At 36.4% G+C, this 21771-nt stretch overlaps 1 protein-coding gene across 1 annotated transcript in view; it reads right to left on the bottom strand.

Moving 5' to 3' along the window:
- The window catches only part of LOC128661754 (cytochrome P450 2C38-like), a 132195-nt gene that overhangs the window by 19161 nt on the left and 91263 nt on the right, over positions 1–21771 (bottom strand). Inside the window, exons 8-10 of the mRNA XM_053715974.1 lie at positions 20658–20799; positions 16850–17037; positions 12938–13079 (exon numbers count right to left, since the gene is read on the bottom strand). Coding sequence (XP_053571949.1) covers positions 12938–13079; positions 16850–17037; positions 20658–20799 — 472 coding nt within the window. The remainder of the gene's footprint in view (positions 1–12937; positions 13080–16849; positions 17038–20657; positions 20800–21771) is intronic.

Raw genomic sequence — 21771 nt, 5'->3', positions numbered from 1 at the left:
GTATTAATATATCCAGATCTGTGATACCCCTTAAAATTTCTAAATACACATTTCCCCTGCTTTATTGGTTTAGATATATCCATATTTTAACTTAATTTGTTTTATTATAGACATCCCAGTATGTACGCAAAATCTTTTTCTTTCTATATATTTATCTAGCACTCTGGACTGATACATATGAACTAGACGAATAGTGGTTTACTCTGATGTACAGCAATATACATGCTGTTAATACTAACATATTTTTCCCACTTATTACAAATACCTCTCATGTAGATATCAGTACATTGTAGATCGCAACACAATGTAACCGGAAACACGTATTGTTTATCTGTCTAACATGATGATACTGGAAGTAATGTACTGAGTACTTCCGGTAGTTGATACAGGAAATGACTTTGAGAATTATACGGTCTGCTGATATTTCATCTACGGCAAACACTAGTTTGGAAGACGTTTTTTTGAAGAGCTATTAGAAAGATGGATAAACAGATCAGGGGTTTAAGTGTGGAACATAGTAAGAAAAAGGGAAAACTATAAAACTATAAAAATGGATATTTTAAGATCTTGAATTTCCGTTTCCGGTATAGCACTTCCGGTTTCAGCACAGATCAGAAATCAAAGTTTTGGCGACAAAATAATGGTGAGATGATTGGTTATTCACAAATATAAATGAAGCCTCTATACCATACCATACTATAGTCTTGATAAAGGCCCAAAAAGGGGGCCGAAACGAGTTGACATTTTATGGTAAGCTTCATTTTGATTATCCATATTTGTCTATAGCACTATTGCACTATGTTGTTATTTTTTATTTACTGGCACACAGCATATATGTAATAAGGAATCCTTTGGATAACTCCAGACTTCCCCCAAAAGTTTCTTCATTGTTTAAAGTGTATATCACTGAGGATTCACCATAGACACTATCACATCATTCAGGATTATCACCTAAACTTTAAGTGTACATTTGGATTACAACTATATTAGTTCAACTACCACTTTTTTGGTATTTTTTGATCTTTTTTATATTTTTATTTTTATCCACTATCATATATATATATATATATATATATATATATATATATATATATATATATATATATATATATATAGATAGATAGATAGATAGATATAGATATATATATATATAGATATATATATGCACTTTTTAAAAAAAAAAATCACTTCTTTTTTCTTTTTCTATTTTATTCTATATTTTTTTGTCCATCACCAATTTTACACTGACAGTACCAACTGTCTTTATATAAAATACACTGACAGTACCAACTGTTTATATAAATACACTGTTGGTACCAACTGTTTATATAAAATACACCGTTGGTACCAACTGTTTATATAAACACACTGACAGTACCAACTGTTTATATAAAATACACTGACAGTACCAACTGTTAATATAAATACACTGACGGTACCAACTGTCTTTATATAAAATACACTGACAGTACCAACTGTTTATATAAATACACTGACAGTATCAACTTTTTATATAAAATACACTTACAGTACCAACTGTTTATATAAATACACTGGCAGTACCAACTGTTTATATAAATACACTAACAGTACCAACTGTTTATATAAAATACACTGACGGTACCAGCTGTTTATATAAATACACTGACGGTACCAACTGTTTATATAAAATACACTGACGGTATCAACTGTTTATATAAATACACTGACAGTACCAACTGTCTTTATATAAAATACACTGACAGTACCAGCTGTTTATATAAATACACTGTTGGTACCAACTGTTTATATAAAATACACCGTTGGTACCAACTGTTTATATAAACACACTGACAGTACCAACTGTTTATATAAAATACACTGACAGTACCAACTGTTAATATAAATACACTGACGGTACCAACTGTCTTTATATAAAATACACTTACAGTACCAACTGTTTATATAAATATACTGACAGTACCAACTGTTTATATAAATACACTAACAGTACCAACTGTTTATATAAAATACACTGACGGTACCATCTGTTTATATAAATACACTGGCAGTACCAACTGTTTATATAAAATACACTGACAGTACCAACTGTTTATATATAAAATACACTGACAGTACCAACTGTTTATATAAATACACTGATGGTACCAACTGTTTATATAAATACACTGACAGTACCAACTGTTTATATAAATACACTGTTGGTACCAACTGTTTATATAAAATACACCGTTGGTACCAACTGTTTATATAAACACACTGACAGTACCAACTGTTTATATAAAATACACTGACAGTACCAACTGTTAATATACTGTTAATATAAATACACTGACGGTACCAACTGTCTTTATATAAAATACACTTACAGTACCAACTGTTTATATAAATATACTGACAGTACCAACTGTTTATATAAATACACTAACAGTACCAACTGTTTATATAAAATACACTGACGGTACCATCTGTTTATATAAATACACTGGCAGTACCAACTGTTTATATAAAATACACTGACAGTACCAACTGTTTATATATAAAATACACTGACAGTACCAACTGTTTATATAAATACACTGATGGTACCAACTGTTTATATAAATACACTGACAGTACCAACTGTTTATATAAATACACTGACAGTACCAACTGTTTATATAAATACACTGACAGTACCAACTGTTTATATAAAATACACTGACGATACCAACTGTTTATATAAATACACTGACAGTACCAACTGTTTATATAAAATACACTGACGGTACCAACTGTTTATATAAAATACACTGACGGTACCAACTGTTTATATAAAATACACTGACTACCAATTGTTTATATAAATACACTGACGGTACCAACTGTTTATATAAAATACACTGATGGTACCAACTGTTTATATAAATGCACTGACAGTACCAACTGTTTATATAAATACACAGACAGTACCAACTGTTTATATAAATACACTGACAGTACCAACTGTTTATATAAATACACTGATGATACCAACTGTTTAATAAAGGATAGATAGGGTCACATTACTTAAAAACAACAACAAAAAAACCACAACAGGTACAATTAGCAGAAGCAACAATGAAAATTTCACATTCACAGAAGATATCTGTTTTGTAACCAAATACAGTAATCAATTTTATACCATCACAAAGATTATCAAGAAATATCTACCAGTTCTCAATAGTGACATAATTTTGAGAAATAAATTACAGAAACATATAAGATTTGTAGCCAAAAAAGCACCAACCATACGTGATAAGATCACACACAAATTCCATAACAAAATCTTACCAACCACCAATTGGCTAACCCCTTCCAAAGGCAATTACAGATGTGGCCATGTACCATGCAAAAGTTGCAAATATACTGAAAAATGCTTAACGTTTAGTTCTTCAGAAATACACAAAACATATCCAATAACTGATAGAATGGACTGTACGTCCACTCATATAATATATTTAATTACATGTACACATTGCCAACAACAATATATAGGGATCACGACACGCCCACTGAAGGACCGTATAAGAGAACATCTCTTATCAATAGAAGAGGAACTCCCTAGGACACCTGTGGCGAAACACTTTCACACACATGACAACAAACTCAGTCATTTTACATTCAAAGCTATAGAACACATAACAAATAATCCACTAGGGGGTGACAGAAACAAGATGTTGTCCAAAAGAGAAGTATATTGGATATTCATGTTACAAACTAGAGCACCACAAGGCATGAACAAAAGATATGATGTGAATCTATATATAGAGTAAGCAAGATATATTTCACTTACATATCATAAAGAATTCATAGATAAGACTAACATCAACACACTATATATACACTACATCAGTTCTTAGGTTCTTCAATAACATGAATACAATCATTATTAAATTCTGTAATATCCGCACTTACTATCTATAGGGCTTAATCTATTAGCTCCTATAGCATACACATAGGCCTACAGGTCAATTCCATATAGCCTACCCTCTCTCCTCTGTTCCCACCAAAGGTTTGCTAAAATTGTCTGTGCTTTATTAATTTAAGCATGATCTATCCCTCCCAAATTAAAAAGGAACTAAAAATGATTTAAAGAAAGAATTAAAAAACATAATTTATGCTTACCTGATAAATTCCTTTCTTCTGTAGTGTGATCAGTCCACGGGTCATCATTACTTCTGGGATATTACTCCTCCCCAACAGGAAGTGCAAGAGGATTCACCCAGCAGAGCTGCATATAGCTCCTCCCCTCTACGTCACTCCCAGTCATTCGACCAAGGACCAACGAGAAAGGAAAAGCCAAGGGTGAAGTGGTGACTGGAGTATAAATTAAAAAATATTTACCTGCCTTAAAAACAGGGCGGGCCGTGGACTGATCACACTACAGAAGAAATGAATTTATCAGGTAAGCATAAATTATGTTTTCTTCTGTTAAGTGTGATCAGTCCACGGGTCATCATTACTTCTGGGATACCAATACCAAAGCAAAAGTACACGGATGACGGGAGGGATAGGCAGGCTCTTTATACAGAAGGAACCACTGCCTGAAGAACCTTTCTCCCAAAAATAGCCTCCGATGAAGCAAAAGTGTCAAATTTGTAAAATTTGGAAAAAGTATGAAGCGAAGACCAAGTTGCAGCCTTGCAAATCTGTTCAACAGAGGCCTCATTCTTGAAGGCCCAAGTGGAAGCCACAGCTCTAGTAGAATGAGCTGTAATTCTTTCAGGAGGCTGCTGTCCAGCAGTCTCATAAGCTAAACGAATTATGCTACGAAGCCAAAAAGAAAGAGAGGTAGCGGAAGCTTTTTGACCTCTCCTCTGCCCAGAGTAAATGACAAACAGAGAAGACGTTTGTCGAAATTCCTTAGTTGCCTGTAAGTAAAATTTTAGAGCACGGACTACATCCAGGTTGTGCAGTAGACGTTCCTTCTTTGAAGAAGGATTTGGGCATAAAGAAGGAACAACAATCTCTTGATTGATATTCCTGTTAGTAACTACCTTAGGTAAGAACCCAGGTTTAGTACGCAGGACTACCTTATCCGAATGAAAAATCAAATAAGGAGAATCACAATGTAAGGCTGATAATTCAGAGACTCTTCGAGCCGAGGAAATAGCCATTAAAAATAGAACTTTCCAAGATAACAACTTTATATCAATGGAATGAAGGGGTTCAAACGGAACGCCCTGTAAAACATTAAGAACAAGGTTTAAACTCCATGGTGGAGCAACAGTTTTAAACACAGGCTTAATTCTGGCCAAAGCCTGACAAAAAGCCTGGACGTCAGGAACTTCTGACAGACGTTTGTGTAACAGAATGGACAGAGCTGAGATCTGTCCCTTTAATGAACTAGCAGATAAACCCTTTTCTAAACCTTCTTGTAGAAAAGACAATATCCTAGGAATCCTAACCTTACTCCAAGAGTAACCTTTGGATTCACACCAATATAGGTATTTACGCCATATCTTATGGTAAATCTTTCTGGTAACAGGTTTCCTAGCCTGTATTAAGGTATCAATAACTGACTCAGAAAATCCACGTCTTGATAAAATCAAGCGTTCAATTTCCAAGCAGTCAGCTTCAGAGAAGTTAGATTTTGATGTTTGAAGGGACCCTGTATCAGAAGGTCCTGTTTCAGAGGTAGAGACCAAGGTGGACAGGATGACATGTCCACCAGGTCTGCATACCAAGTCCTGCGTGGCCACGCAGGTGCTATTAGAATCACTGATGCTCTCTCTTGTTTGATTCTGGCAATCAATCGAGGAAGCAACGGGAAGGGTGGAAACACGTAAGCCATCCTGAAGTCCCAAGGTGCTGTCAGAGCATCTATCAGGACTGCTCCTGGATCCCTGGATCTGGACCCGTAACGAGGAAGCTTGGCGTTCTGTCGAGACGCCATGAGATCTATCTCTGGTTTGCCCCAACGTCGAAGTATTTGGGCAAAGACCTCCGGATGAAGTTCCCACTCCCCCGGATGAAAAGTCTGACGACTTAAGAAATCTGCCTCCCAGTTCTCCACTCCCGGGATGTGGATTGCTGACAGGTGGCAAGAGTGAGACTCTGCCCAGCAAATTATATTTGATACTTCCATCATAGCTAGGGAGCTTCTTGTCCCTCCCTGATGGTTGATGTAAGCTACAGTCGTGATGTTGTCCGACTGAAACCTGATGAACCCCCGAGTTGTCAACTGGGGCCAAGCCAGGAGGGCATTGAGAACTGCTCTCAATTCCAGAATGTTTATTGGCAGGAGACTCTCCTCCTGACTCCATTGTCCCTGAGCCTTCAGAGAATTCCAGACGGCACCCCAACCTAGAAGGCTGGCGTCTGTTGTTACAATTGTCCAGTCTGGTCTGCTGAATGGCATCCCCCTGGACAGATGTGGCCGAGAAAGCCACCATAGAAGAGAATTTCTGGTCTCTTGATCCAGATTCAGAGAAGGGGATAAGTCTGAGTAATCCCCATTCCACTGACTTAGCATGCACAGTTGCAGTGGTCTGAGGTGTAAGCGTGCAAAGGGTACTATGTCCATTGCCGCTACCATTAAGCCGATTACCTCCATGCATTGAGCCACTGACGGGTGTTGAATGGAATGAAGGGTGCGGCAAGCACTTTGAAGTCTTGTTAGCCTGTCCTCTGTCAGGTAAATCTTCATTTCTACAGAATCTATAAGAGTCCCCAGGAAGGGAACTCTTGTGAGTGGAACGAGTGAACTTTTCTTTTCGTTCACCTTCCATCCATGTGACCTTAGAAATGCCAGCACTAACTCTGTATGAGACTTGGCAGTTTGAAAGCTTGAAGCTTGTATCAGAATGTCGTCTAGGTATGGAGCTACCGAGATTCCCCGCGGTCTTAGTACCGCCAGAAGAGCACCCAGAACCTTTGTGAAGATTCTTGGAGCTGTAGCCAATCCGAATGGAAGAGCCACAAACTGGTAATGCCTGTCTAGGAAGGCAAACCTTAGGTACCGATAATGATCTTTGTGAATCGGTATGTGAAGGTAAGCATCTTTTAAATCTACAGTGGTCATGTATTGACCCTCTTGGATCATAGGTAAAATTGTCCGAATAGTCTCCATCTTGAACGATGGAACTCTTAGGAATTTGTTTAGGATCTTTAAGTCCAGGATTGGTCTGAAAGTTCCCTCTTTTTTGGGAACCACAAACAGATTTGAGTAAAACCCCTGTCCCTGTTCCGATCGTGGAACTGGATGGATTACTCCCATTAACAAGAGCTCTTGTACGCAGCGTAGAAACGCCTCTTTCTTTGTCTGGATTGTTGACAATCTTGACAGATGAAATCTCTCTCTTGGAGGAGAGTATTTGAAGTCCAGAAGGTATCCCTGAGATATTATCTCTCGCGCCCAGGGATCCTGAACATCTCTTGCCCAAGCCTGGGCGAAGAGAGAAAGTCTGCCCCCCACTAGATCCGATCCCGGATCGGGGGCCCTCAATTCATGCTGTTTTAGGGGCAGCAGCAGGTTTCCTAGTCTGCTTGCCCTTGTTCCAGGACTGGTTAGGTTTCCAGCCTTGTCTGTAGCGAGCAACAGCTCCTTCCTGTTTTGGTGCAGAGGAAGTTGATGCTGCTCCTGCTTTGAAATTACGAAAGGAACGAAAATTAGACTGTCTAGTCTTGGCTTTGGCTTTGTCCTGAGGCAGGGCATGGCCTTTACCTCCTGTAATGTCAGCGATAATCTCTTTCAACCCGGGCCCGAATAAGGTCTGCCCTTTGAAAGGTATATTAAGCAATTTAGACTTAGAAGTAACATCAGCTGACCAGGATTTTAGCCACAGCGCCCTGCGTGCCTGAATGGCGAATCCTGAATTCTTTGCCGTAAGTTTAGTAAGATGTACTACGGCCTCCGAAATGAATGAATTAGCTAGTTTAAGGACTCTAAGCCTGTCCGTAATGTCGTCCAGAGTAGCTGAACCAATGTTCTCTTCCAGAGACTCAATCCAGAATGCCGCTGCAGCCGTGATCGGCGCAATGCATGCAAGGGGTTGCAATATAAAACCTTGTTGAACAAACATTTTCTTAAGGTAACCCTCTAACTTTTTATCCATTGGATCTGAAAAAGCACAGCTATCCTCCACCGGGATAGTGGTACGCTTAGCTAAGGTAGAAACTGCTCCCTCCACCTTAGGGACCGTTTGCCATAAGTCCCTTGTGGTGGCGTCTATTGGAAACATTTTTCTAAATATCGGAGGGGGTGAGAACGGCACACCGGGTCTATCCCACTCCTTAGTAACAATTTCAGTAAGTCTCTTAGGTATAGGAAAAACCTCAGTACTCGTCGGTACCGCAAAATATTTATCCAACCTACACATTTTCTCTGGTATTGCAACTGTGTTACAATCATTCAGAGCCGCTAACACCTCCCCTAGTAATACACAGAGGTTTTCCAGTTTAAATTTAAAATTTGAAATATCTGAATCCAGTCTGTTTGGATCAGAACCGTCACCCACAGAATGAAGTTCTCCGTCCTCATGTTCTGCCACCTGTGACGCAGTGTCTGACATGGCCCTAATATTATCAGCGCACTCTGTTCTCACCCCAGAGTGATCACGCTTACCTCTTAGTTCTGGTAATTTAGCCAAAACGTCAGTCATAACAGTAGCCATATCCTGTAATGTGATTTGTAATGGCCGCCCAGATGTACTCGGCGCTACAATGTCACGCACCTCCCTCTGAGCGGGAGATGTAGGTACTGACACGTGAGGCGAGTTAGTCGGCATAACTCTCCCCTTGTTGTTTGGTGAAATTTGTTCAATTTGTACAGATTGACTTTTATTTAAAGTAGCATCAATACAGTTAGTACATAAATTTCTATTGGGCTCCACTTTGGCATTGCAACAAATGACACAGGTATCATCCTCTGAATCAGACATGTTTAACACACTAGCAAATAAACTTGCAACTTGGAAATACAATTCAATTAGAATAATATTAAAATGTACTGTGCCTTTAAGAAGCACAGAAGATCTATGACAGTTGAAAATTAATAAATTGAAACAGTTATAGCCTCAATCCTTGTAAACAACACAACTTTAGCAAAGGTTTAATCCCATTAGCAAAGATAACAAATTCTGAAAGCAGGAAACAAATTACAGAATAAACGTTTTTTATCTCAGTCAAACTATAATTCTCACAGCTCTGCTGAGAGAAATTACCTCCCTCAAAATAAGTTTTGAAGACCCCTGAGCTCTGTAGAGATGAACCGGATCATGCAGGGAATACAATGAGTTGCTGACTGAAATATTTGATGCATAGAAAAAGCGCCAAAAAAACGGCCCCTCCCCCTCACACACAGCAGTGAGGGAGAACAGAAACTGTCAGAAAAACAGATTAAGCAACAGCCAAGTGGAAAAATAGTGCCCAAACATTTATTCACACAGTACCTCAGCAAATGAAAACGATTTTACATTCCAGCAAAAACGTTAAACATAATTTCTAGTTATTAAACAGCTTTATGTATTTCTTACAGTGTAATTCTAGTGAATTACCATTCTCCCAGAATACTGAAGTGTAAAGTATACATACATGACATTATATCGGTATGGCAGGATTTTCTCATCAATTCCATTGTCAGAAAATAAAAACTGCTACATACCTCTATGCAGATTCATCTGCCCGCTGTCCCCTGATCTGAAGTTTACCTCACTCCTCAGGTGGCCGAGAACAGCAATATGATCTTAACTACTCCGGCTAAAATCATAGCAAAACTCTGGTAGATTCTTCTTCAAACTCTGCCAGAGAGGTAATAACACACTCCGGTGCTATTTTAAAATAACAAACTTTTGATTGAAGATATAAAACTAAGTATAATCACCATAGTCCTCTCACACATCCTATCTAGTCGTTGGGTGCAAGAGAATGACTGGGAGTGACGTAGAGGGGAGGAGCTATATGCAGCTCTGCTGGGTGAATCCTCTTGCACTTCCTGTTGGGGAGGAGTAATATCCCAGAAGTAATGATGACCCGTGGACTGATCACACTTAACAGAAGAAAAGAATTTTTCACACACTATTTCATGAGAAAATGTTTTTAACATAATTTATCCATTTGCCATATCTTTTTATTTTAGCATTGTTAAAACTATCTAGTTATGAACCAACGATTTAATATAACCCAGTATTCCCCCTTTAGGGTTAGACTTAAAAATACATTAGTAATCAAGACTATTAGCTAGTCTTTCTTACAGTTTCATAACAAACGATGTGAAATATATTATATATAATATCACATCAGCTAGGGGCTCGACACAGAACCCTTTAGCTAATAGAGTGCTATTTTTTAGATATTACCATAACGTCTCAAAAATGTTATTAATCATTTTAATGAATCATCATGATTTTCAATTGCTGTTGCTTTATAGTGAGCTATATAATAGTTGTTATACATAACTGTGGCTTTGTAGACAGCCACATAATGTTTTCTCTCTGCTAGTGACCATTCAAGGTCCACTTTAACACAAACTGATAAAGTTCACTATGCTTTCTTGTAACTGTTTAACAATTTTTTTTTTTTTAAAAAGAATGAAATACATTGCTGTGATCTTACAGAGAGCTATACAAAGTTTTCCATCTGTATGTGGCCATTTTGGTTCACCTTAATACAAGCAGACAAAGTTTAAATATGTTCTCATACAACTGCCCTATTTAAAAAAAAAAGAAAAAAGGAAAATATTTGTACACAAACACATACTTTTATCTATAGCTCTCTTTTAAATGCACTAAGCCATTATTTCTATCAATCTCCATGGTATATATAAAAGCATTGCAACAGCATCTAAGTCAATTATTGGAAAATTGTTTGCTCAAGTATTATGTATTGATATTTTTACCTAGCATATTATCTGTTCAAGAATGTAATCTGCTGCTCGGGACCTCTAAGCCAGGTGTGCACTATGTCATTAGAAAACCAACCTGTGTAAGTCTCTATTCACCAAAAGGGTTAACAAGACACCCTTCCTGATTGGTTACCCACACCCTTATAGAGACCATGACCAGCAGAGACCATTATCTCTGATGAAGCGCATGTGCCCATGCACGAAACGCGTAAGATAGGAGCTTACCTGTGTCTGACGATAAGCCTGCTCCTAATAAAAACTTCATTTCATCTACTTTGAAGACTCTGCATTCCTTTTTCCTCTTTTGTTTATATAAATGCACTGACGGTACCAACTGTTTATATAAATACACTGACGGTACCAACTGTTTATATAAATACACTGACGGTACCAACTGTTTATATAAATACACTGACAGTACCAACTGTTTATATAAAAACACTGACAGTACCTACTGTTTATATAAATACACTGACAGTACTAGCTGTTTATATAAATACACTGACGGTACCAACTGTTTATATAAATGCACTGACGGTACCAACTGTTTATATAAATACACTGACGGTACCAACTGTTTATATAAATACACTGACAGTACCAACTGTTTATATAAATACACTGACAGTACCAACTGTTTATATAAATACACTGACAGTACCTACTGTTTATATAAATACACTGACAGTACTAGCTGTTTATATAAATACACTGACGGTACCAACTGTTTATATAAAATACACTTACAGTACCAACTGTTTATATAAAATACACTGACAGTACCAACTGTTTATATAAATACACTGATGGTACCAACTGTTTATATAAATACACTGACGGTACCAACTGTTTATATAAATACACTGACGGTACCAACTGTTTATATAAAATACACTGACAGTACCAACTGTTTATATAAATACACTGACAGTACCAACTGTTTATATAAATACACTGACAGTACCTACTGTTTATATAAATACACTGACAGTACTAGCTGTTTATATAAATACACTGACGGTACCAACTGTTTATATAAAATACACTTACAGTACCAACTGTTTATATAAAATACACTGACTACCAATTGTTTATATAAATACACTGATGGTACCAACTGTTTATATAAATACACAGAGAGTAACAAATATATATATAAAGGGCACTGGCCAGTCCACTATTGACATTAGGGATGGGCGAATGTGCAAATTTTCGAATTTCGAATGTAGAACGAATGTTATTACCGAAATTCGAATTCTAAATTCGAATGTCGATAAGAACGAATATTCTTAAAAATTCGAAAATCGAATGTTATTTACAGTTTTCGAATGTCACTTTCGAATTCGAATGTTTATAATTATATCGAATGTCTACATTCGAAATTTGAATTTTTTCGAATTCGAATATACTTTCAAATTTTTCGAATTCGAATATAAATTCGAATTTTTCGAATTCGAATATTGCATAATTCGAATATTACATTTAAAAGCATTAGAAATACTATTACAATCTAAATTCGAATTTTTCGAATTCGAATACACATATTGCATAATTCGAATATTACATTTAAAGAAAAAGCATTAGAAATACTATTACAATCTAAATTCGAATTTTTCGAATTCGAATATTGCATAATTCGAATATTACATTTAAAGAAAAAGCATTAGAAATACTATTACAATCTAAATTCGAATTTTTCGAATTCGAATATTGCATAATTCGAATATTACATTTAAAGAAAAAGCATTAGAAATACTATTACAATCTAAATTCGAATTTTTCGAATTCGAATATTTTCGAATGTAATCGTAAAATTCGAAACCGAATATTCGAAAATCGAATGTTAGAATGTTATGTAAACATTCGAAATTCGATTCGAACGAACGAATGTGTTAAAATTCATGCCGTTTTTCGAATGTTGCGAAACATTCGCCCATCCCTAATTGACATAACATCACTTACAATAAGGATGGAAAAACTGTAGGACACCAATATGGAAGTTGAGAAATGTTTCTCTCTTTTCTATTAACTTATTTCTTTCCTTAATATTCTCATGTGATTGAATATTCTCACCTGCAGAAAATGCCATGAATGCCGGTTTTGTGCAAAACTGTCCTTTATCATCAAGAAAATGCTTTGGGTTAAACTCGTCTGGTGTTTCCCACTGGGTTGGGTCTTTCATCACTGAAGAGAAGTAGGGGATAATTGCTGTCCCCTGCGAGACAAAAAGCAGAGAACTTACTGATACATCATCATGACCCTGGGCTACCTAACACCACTATTATACAGACTGAGGTGTGTGTATACAGACATGAGAATCAAAAGGTTCATCAGGTCAGGTTTGAACTTAATTATAAACCAATTAATTAATTGAATTAAATGTTGTGATGTTTAAAGTTTAATCAACAAGGTTATTCTGTCTTACGTATGTAAGGAGCTGAAGTCAGCAATTAGATAGATCTAGTGCATTGGGGGTTAAAGGGACATTATACACCATATTTTTCGTTGCATAAATGTTTTCTAGATGATCTATTCATATAGCCCATACAGTTGTTTTTTTTGTTTGTTTTTTAAATGTATAGTTTTGCTTATTTTTAAATAACATTGCTCTGATTTTCAGACTCCTAACCAAGCCTCAAAGTTTTAGGAGAATACTGACGTATACCTACTCCAGCTTGCTCCTGTTTGTGTAAATGATCTTTTCATATGCAGAGGAAGGGGGAGGGAGAAGTGTTTGATATTTCCCACTTGCAGTGGGTGTTCCAGTAACCTTTTAAACAGAGCTGGATTTTTATATCAGTATCTGTGCATATTATTCATTATAGTAGTGTCTATTACATGCAGTTATATTATTATTATTATCAGGTATTTATAAAGCGCCAGCAGATTACGTAGCGCTATACAAGAAATAATGGAACATTACAGGGATGCATTAAATACACAAACAAGTACAGTATTGGGGTACATTACAGTTGTAGGTGCAATAATGAGTTATGCAAAAGGAGAGGAATGCCCTGCCCTTGAGCACAATCAGTAGTAGTTCACTTAAATACAAAGAGGCTCTCAAGCTTACAATCTAAAGGAGAGGGAATGGACACAAAAGGTGAGGGAGAAGGGAAATAAGTCTGATATAAGGCAGTGTAAACTGAGTGTGAGTGAAATGTGTGGTGAGTGAGTAAATGAGGGTTGGAAAAGTGTAACAGAATATGATAAAGTGTCAGTTCAGAGGCTGTGAGTGTGAAGCAGTCTCTATCCTGGATCATTAGTGACAGCTGCCCCTAATTGCTGTTAGGTGTTTATAATTAAGGTAAACACCAGGGTGGGAGGTGGAGGGAGGCTTGGTGGGCTAATGCGGGCAGTGAGGTGTTCAAATATTTGTTTGCAGAAAGGGATCTTTAAATGTATGTTTGCAGAGTGTTCAAATATTTGTTTGCAGAAAGGGATCTTTAACCCCTTAACGACTGAGGACGTGCAGGGTACGTCCTCAGAAAAAAGGCAGTTAATGCCTGAGAACGTACCCTGCACGTCCTCAGTGTGGAAAGCAGCTGGAAGCGATCCTGCTCACTTCCAGCTGCTTTCCGGTTATTGCAGTGATGCCTCGATATGGAGGCATCCTGCAATAACGTTTTTAAGTAATCCGGTGCAGAGAGAGCCACTCTGTGGCCCTCTCTGCACCGGAGATCGGTGGCTACCTGCGTTGGTGGGTGGGAGCCGGACCGGGAGGCGGGTGGCGGCCATCGATGGCCATGTGGATGTGAAGGGGGGCGGGATCGTGGGCGGGGGTGGCTGGAGGCGCGCACGGGCGCGCGCGCGCGCACGGGAGGGTGGGGGCGGGCGCGTGCACGGGGAGGGAGCGGGTGGGAACCGCTACACTACAGAAAATGGGAAATAAAAAATATATCAAAAATGTCAAACAAAAATGTCAAACAATAAGCAAGGTGGTGGGGGTTAGTCTGTGGGGGGTGGGGGGGGGGGGAAGCTACACTACAGAAAAAAAACAAAAAAAACAAAAAAAAAGCATTTTTTTATTGTAAACTGGGTACTGGCAGACAGCTGCCAGTACCCAAGATGGCCCCCAATAAGGCAGAGGGGAGGGTTAGAGAGCGGTTTTGGGGGGGATCAGGGAGGTTGGGGGCTAAGGGGGGGATCCTACACAATAGCATATGTAAATATGCTAAAAAAAAATTCATTTTTTTTTAAAAACCCTTTTATTTTAGTACTGGCAGACTTTCTGCCAGTACTTAAGATGGCGGGGACAATTGTGGGGTGGGGGAGGGAAGGGAGCTGTTTGGGAGGGATCAGGGGGTGGGATGTGTCAGATGGGAGGCTGATCTCTACACTAAAGCTAAAATTAACCCTGCAAGCTCACTACAAACTCCCTAATTAACCCTTTCACTGCTAGCCATAATACACGTGTGAGGCGCAACAGGATTTAGTGGCATTCTAATTACCAAAAAGCAACACCAAAGCCATATAAGTCTGCTATTTCTGAACAAAGGGGATCCCAGACAAGCATTTACAACCATTTGTGCCATAATTGCACAAGCTGTTTGTAAATGATTTCAGTGAGAAACCTAAAATTGTGAAAAATTTTACGTTTTTTTTAATTTGATCGCATTTGGCGGTGAAATGGTGGCATGAAATATACCAAAATGTGCCTAGATCAATACTTGGGGTTGTCTACTACACTACACTAAAGCTAAAATTAACCCTACAAGCTCCCTAAAAGCTCCCTAATTAACCCCTTAACTGCTGGGCATGATACACTTGTGGTGCGCAGTGGCATTTAGCGGCCTTCTAATTACCAAAAAGCAACGCCAAAGCCATATATGTGTGCTATTTCTGAACAAAGGGGATCCCAGAGAAGAATTTACAACCATTTATGCCATAATTGCACAAGCTGTTTGTAAATGATTTCAGTGAGAAACCTAAAGTTTGTGAAAAAATTTGTGAAAAAGTGAACAATTTTTTGTATTTGATCGCATTTGGCGGTGAAATGGTGGTATGAAATATACCAAAATTGGCCTAGATCAATACTTTGGGATGTCTACAAAAAAAAAAATATATATACATGTCAAGGGATATTCAGGGATTCCTGAAAGATATCAGTGTTCTAATGTAACTAGCGCTAATTTTGGAAAAAAATGGTTTGGAAATAGCAAAGTGCTACTTATATTTATGGCCCTATAACTTGCAAAAAAAGCAAAGAACATGTAAACATTGGGTATTTCTAAACTCAGGACAAAATTTAGAAACTATTTAGCATGGGTGTTTTTTGGTGGTTTTAGATATGTAACAGATTTTGGGGGTCAAAGTTAGAAAAAGTGTGTTTTTTTCCATTTTTCCTCATATTTTATCATTTTTTTTATAGTAAATTATAAGATATGATGAAAATAATGGTATCTTTAGAAAGTCCATTTAATGGCGAGAAAAACGGTATATAATATGTGTGGGTACAGTAAATGAGTAAGAAGAAAATTACAGCTAAACACAAACACCGCAAAAATGTAAAAATAGCCTTGGTCCCAAACGGACAGAAAATGGAAAAGTGCTCTGGTCACTAAGGGGTTAAATGTATGTTTGCAGAGAGTCTGTAGGATTGCTTGTTGCAGTGAGGTCTGTGTGAGAAAGAGAGTTTTAAATGTAAAACTTCCTGTTGATAAAGGGTAGGTGTATGGGGGGGGTGTAGCTGGGAGAGGGGAATGTTAAAACCAATTCCAACAGATATAAAAATAAAGGACCCAGTGGTCTGCGTGGGCTGTAATATGCTTTAGTCACAACTGGTCATTTGTATCTTGGAAACTAACAGGAGTCACTAGACATTGTGCACTGCTGCTCAGTCATCTTGTTTGAATAAATTATCTAAATGGATGTCAAGTGAGAAGCCAATAATAACGATGGTCTGTTTGAGGGTCTTGAGCTATTAGATATGTGTAGACTATAACTTGTGTCTAACAAGATTGCTTCCCAATAACAATAAGCTACCTTTGGTATGATGTATCCATGAAAATGAGTATCCTCTGTCACAGCATGACCAATTCCTATAGTTGCCAGTTCTAGTAATCGCTGGGATTCATGGATAACAGCATTGGTATAAGGCATCTGTGCTCTGTCCTTTGTCCCAACAGGGCGCTGTGTCCCTATAACTTTATCTATTTCCTGTTGTACTTTCGCTGGAAAAAAAAAATACAGGTCTAAACCTTTAAGAGAAATAATAACAAATTATCAAACAAACTAATGTAAAATACTTCCATCACCACTTGTAAAAGAACATGTATTAAAAATATATATGCCATATTCACCCTTTGCATCTACTAACTCTTTATCTAATTTCCATGATAACTGTGGTCCTTATGGGACAGAGAAACAAAAATCTAGAGTTTATTGCTTTGTTTATTACAAGGCCCAAACAGAATAAACGGAGATCTGAGGTAGGTTTGTTCTTCTTTGTTTTTTATTGTACCTCACTGAGTACCCGGCGAGATCATACATCTGGAGTCTTTTGCTTTCCTTTGTCCATGACAAGGCTCAGCAAGTTGCTTTGCATTTCAGGGTTGGACTATGTTTCAGGACAAGACCAAGCTAATATACCACAGTAAATTTCTGCACCCTGTGTGGCATTAACCTATTGAATAAATTCAGAATCTTAATTAACTGGGTGCATCACTATATTTCCTTTTCTTGTATTGTCTCAAACCTTGGGATTCTTTGTACAGGTCAATTGGAAACAACTGTTTTATCATCCAATCAGAAAATATTGTTAAGTAGGAAACTTCACAGTGGCAGCTTTAAGCTCAACTTATCCAGCTCTAAATTGTAAGATTTTTGAGGATCCTTCAGTGAATTTCTTGGCCATTGCTTTAAAGCGCTTTGCAGTGTAGAATGTGGTGTCTATTTCAGTTATCACAGACCCAGTATTCCAGAGCTTTTGAGATTTATATGACAAAGTGGCAGAATGAACCTCCCACTAAACCCTGCAGGTGGTGCACCACAGGTACTCTGGGTAACAGTGAATAATAATGCCTGAACTAGAAGTAGGACTGTGATGTATCCTCACTCAATAAATACAAAGCAGCTGATTGGATTAACCTAGTAGAACTATGGAGGACATGTGAAGTATACTAGTGTGGAACTTGTCAAAACTCATAGATGAATACTCTGCTAAACTTTGTAAAACCAAATCAGATAATTTTTTCTATAGGCCTAGGTGATAAAAGTGTGTCTTCTGCAGAAAATATGAAATATGGAGCTCGCTAGTGAAGGAGGGGGTGAAATATTTACTCAGGATCTAGACCTCTCTACTATTAAACTGGCACTAACAAGTCTCATTTTTCTCTGCACATCTGGGGAAGGAAAACGTTACTGTCTCATTATCCTGTGCCTTAGGTGTTCTTGAGTAAATAGAAGTGGCAGAAAAGTCTGTAGGTGAATATAGAGAATCTATAAGAATATAGAAACTGTGAATCTTAAAGGAGTTGAGTTTGCTTATAGCTCACTATTCACTTCTATCATAGCCTCATAGCCAGGGGAATAATTGGTTTTTCTACTGGTGGATTTCCCATTTGCTACAGTACAATGGAGAATGGGGAATGGATAATGATTAAACAGCTATGTAGACTCCATGAAAACCATTACAATTGTAGGGCCAGATTTCAAATTGCGCGTAAACGATATCTGGTTTATCATGTCTGTTTGTATGCATCACAAGTGGCGCGAGTATTACAAGTTGAAAGTAAATGTGATCACGTCAGCGCAATTGAAGTTAGCGAGCATCGGGTAAGTGCGACATCAGAACTAAAATTACACATAAAAGTACAGTAACATTCCGAATAATACAATCTAATAAAAATAATATAATAATGCTATAGTACAATAATGCTACAGTACAATAATACTACAGTACAATAATACTACAGTACAATAATGCTATAGTACAATAATGCTATAGTACAATAATACTACAGTACAATAATGCTATAGTACAATAATGCTACAGTACAATAATACTACAGTACAATAATGCTATAGTACAATAATACTACAGTACAATAATGCTATAGTATAATAATGCTACAGTACAATAATACTACAGTATAATAATGCTGCAGTACAATAATACTACAGTACAATAATGCTACAGTACAATAATACTACAGTACAATAATGCTATAGTACAATAATACTACAGTACAATAATGCTACAGTACAATAATGCTATAGTATAATAATGCTACAGTACAATAATACTACAGTACAATAATGCTATAGTACAATAATACTACAGTACAATAATACTACAGTACAATAATGCTATAGTACAATAATACTACAATACAATAATACTACAGTACAATAATGCTATAGTACAATAATACTACAGTACAATAATGCTACAGTACAATAATGCTATAGTATAATAATGCTACAGTACAATAATACTACAGTACAATAATGCTACAGTACAATAATACTACAGTACAATAATGCTACAGTACAATAATGCTATAGTACAATAATACTACAGTACAATAATGCTATAGTATAATAATGCTACAGTACAATAATACTACAGTACAATAATGCTATAGTATAATAATGCTACAGTACAATAATACTACAGTACAATAATGCTATAGTATAATAATGCTACAGTACAATACTACAGTACAATAATGCTATAGTACAATAATGCTACAGTACAATAATACTACAGTACAATAATACTACAGTACAATAATGCTATAGTATAATAATGCTACAGTACAATAATACTACAGTACAATAATGCTATAGTATAATAATTCTACAGTACAATAATGCTATAGTATAATAATGCTACAGTACAATAATACTACAGTACAATAATGCTATAGTATAATAATGCTACAGTACAATAATACTACAGTACAATAATGCTATAGTATAATAATGCTACAGTACAATAATACTACAGTACAATAATACTACAGTACAATACTGCTACAGTACAATAATACTACAGTACAATAATGCTATAGTACAATAATACTACAGTACAATAATGCTACAGTACAATAATACTACAGTACAATAATACTACAGTACAATAATGCTACAGTACAATAATGCTATAGTATAATAATGCTACAGTACAATAATACTACAGTACAATAATGCTACAGTACAATAATACTACAGTACAATAATACTACAGTACAATAATGCTATAGTACAATAATACTACAGTACAATAATGCTACAGTACAATAATACTACAGTACAATAATGCTACAGTACAATAATACTACAGTACAATAATACTACAGTATAATAATGCTACAGTACAATAATGCTACAGTACAATAATGCTACAGTACAATAATACTACAGTATAATAATACTACAGTACAATAATGCTACAGTACAATAATGCTACAGTACAATAATACTACAGTATAATAATACTACAGTACAATAATGCTATAGTACAATAATACTACAGTACAATAATGCTACAGTACAATAATACTACAGTACAATAATGCTACAGTACAATAATGCTACAGTACAATAATGCTACAGTACGATAATACTACAGTACAATAATGCTACAGTACAATAATGCTACCACAGTATGCCTCTACACAATGACTAGAAATATTGTCACCCTCCTCATTAGATTTTCTGTTTGGTTAAAATGAATAATTATATATACTGTATGTTTGTAAATCAGTGCAGCAAAACACAAACTAACATTTTAGCTTCATTCTGTAAAATCTCTTCAGTAAAATAGAAATAACGTCATCGTCCTTACCCTGGATATCGGGGAAATGAGCCATAACCACTAGACTGAACTTCAGACTGGTGGTGGTAGTGTCAGTCCCTGCTGCCAATAGGCCGGTAATTGTCGTGAGGAGCCCATTGTCACTTAAATAGTCATTTGTGTCTGAAGCCTCCTGTGGGGTTATATGAAGAAATGTTATAAAGTCACTTAAAGTTATAGGAAAGTCAAAATTAAACCTGCATGATTCAGACAGAGCAGGTCATTTTAAGACACTTTAAATTTACTTCTATTTTCAAAGGTGCTTCGTTCTCTTGATATCCCTTGTTGAAAAAGAATATGCACATATCCTACACTAGTGGGAGCTAGCTGCTAATTGGTGCCTGCACAGATTTGGCTCTTGTAATTGGCTAAATAGATGTGTTCAGCTAACTGCCAGTAGCACTACTGGCAGTTAGCTGAACACATCTATTTAGCAAAGGATAACAAAAGAATGAAGCAAATTTGATAACAGAAGTAATTTGGAAAGTTGTTTAAAATTGTATGTTCTATGTAAATCATGAAATAAAATGTTAGGGTTTTCTGTCCCTTTATAATGACAGTGAAACGTTTATGGTTTAGAGAGAGAAAGCAAATAAAAAACATTAAATTAATGAAGCTCGCTGGAAAGGGACTTTGTAGAGCGCACTTTAAAAAATGTATTTCATCAAAAACCAAATCACATTACGCTGCTTTGTACGTATGGCATCTTACAATTGTCTATATTTTTGTATGCGTGTATTTTTCTAATAGGGTATTAAGTATTTTGAGTATTTTCTTACAACCTCGCCACCTCTTCTATTGTAAGAAAAAACAGTGAGATCTGTAGGGTGAAAATGTTTACAGAATTACGCTGGGATTTAAGAGAAATTTTCATGGAAAAATAACAATTAAACTTTGTAATTTGTATTTATAAGTACTAATTTCGATGTGTTTTTTGTATATCCAGTGTATGTAAATTACGGTTTACACCACGCATATTTATTATATTTTAATTAATGTGTAATTTACATACAAACTTTACATTTTTAATAAAATAAGATTTTTGGTAAAAAAAATTGTTACGGTTTTTGTTGCACCTTTACAATACAATGTGTTCCTGTGTATT

This window comes from Bombina bombina, chromosome 5 (assembly GCF_027579735.1).
Source record: "Bombina bombina isolate aBomBom1 chromosome 5, aBomBom1.pri, whole genome shotgun sequence".
Lineage (NCBI taxonomy): Eukaryota > Metazoa > Chordata > Amphibia > Anura > Bombinatoridae > Bombina > Bombina bombina.
The sequence above is the reverse complement of the archived record's forward strand: the minus strand, read 5'-3'. Positions and strand labels throughout refer to the sequence as shown.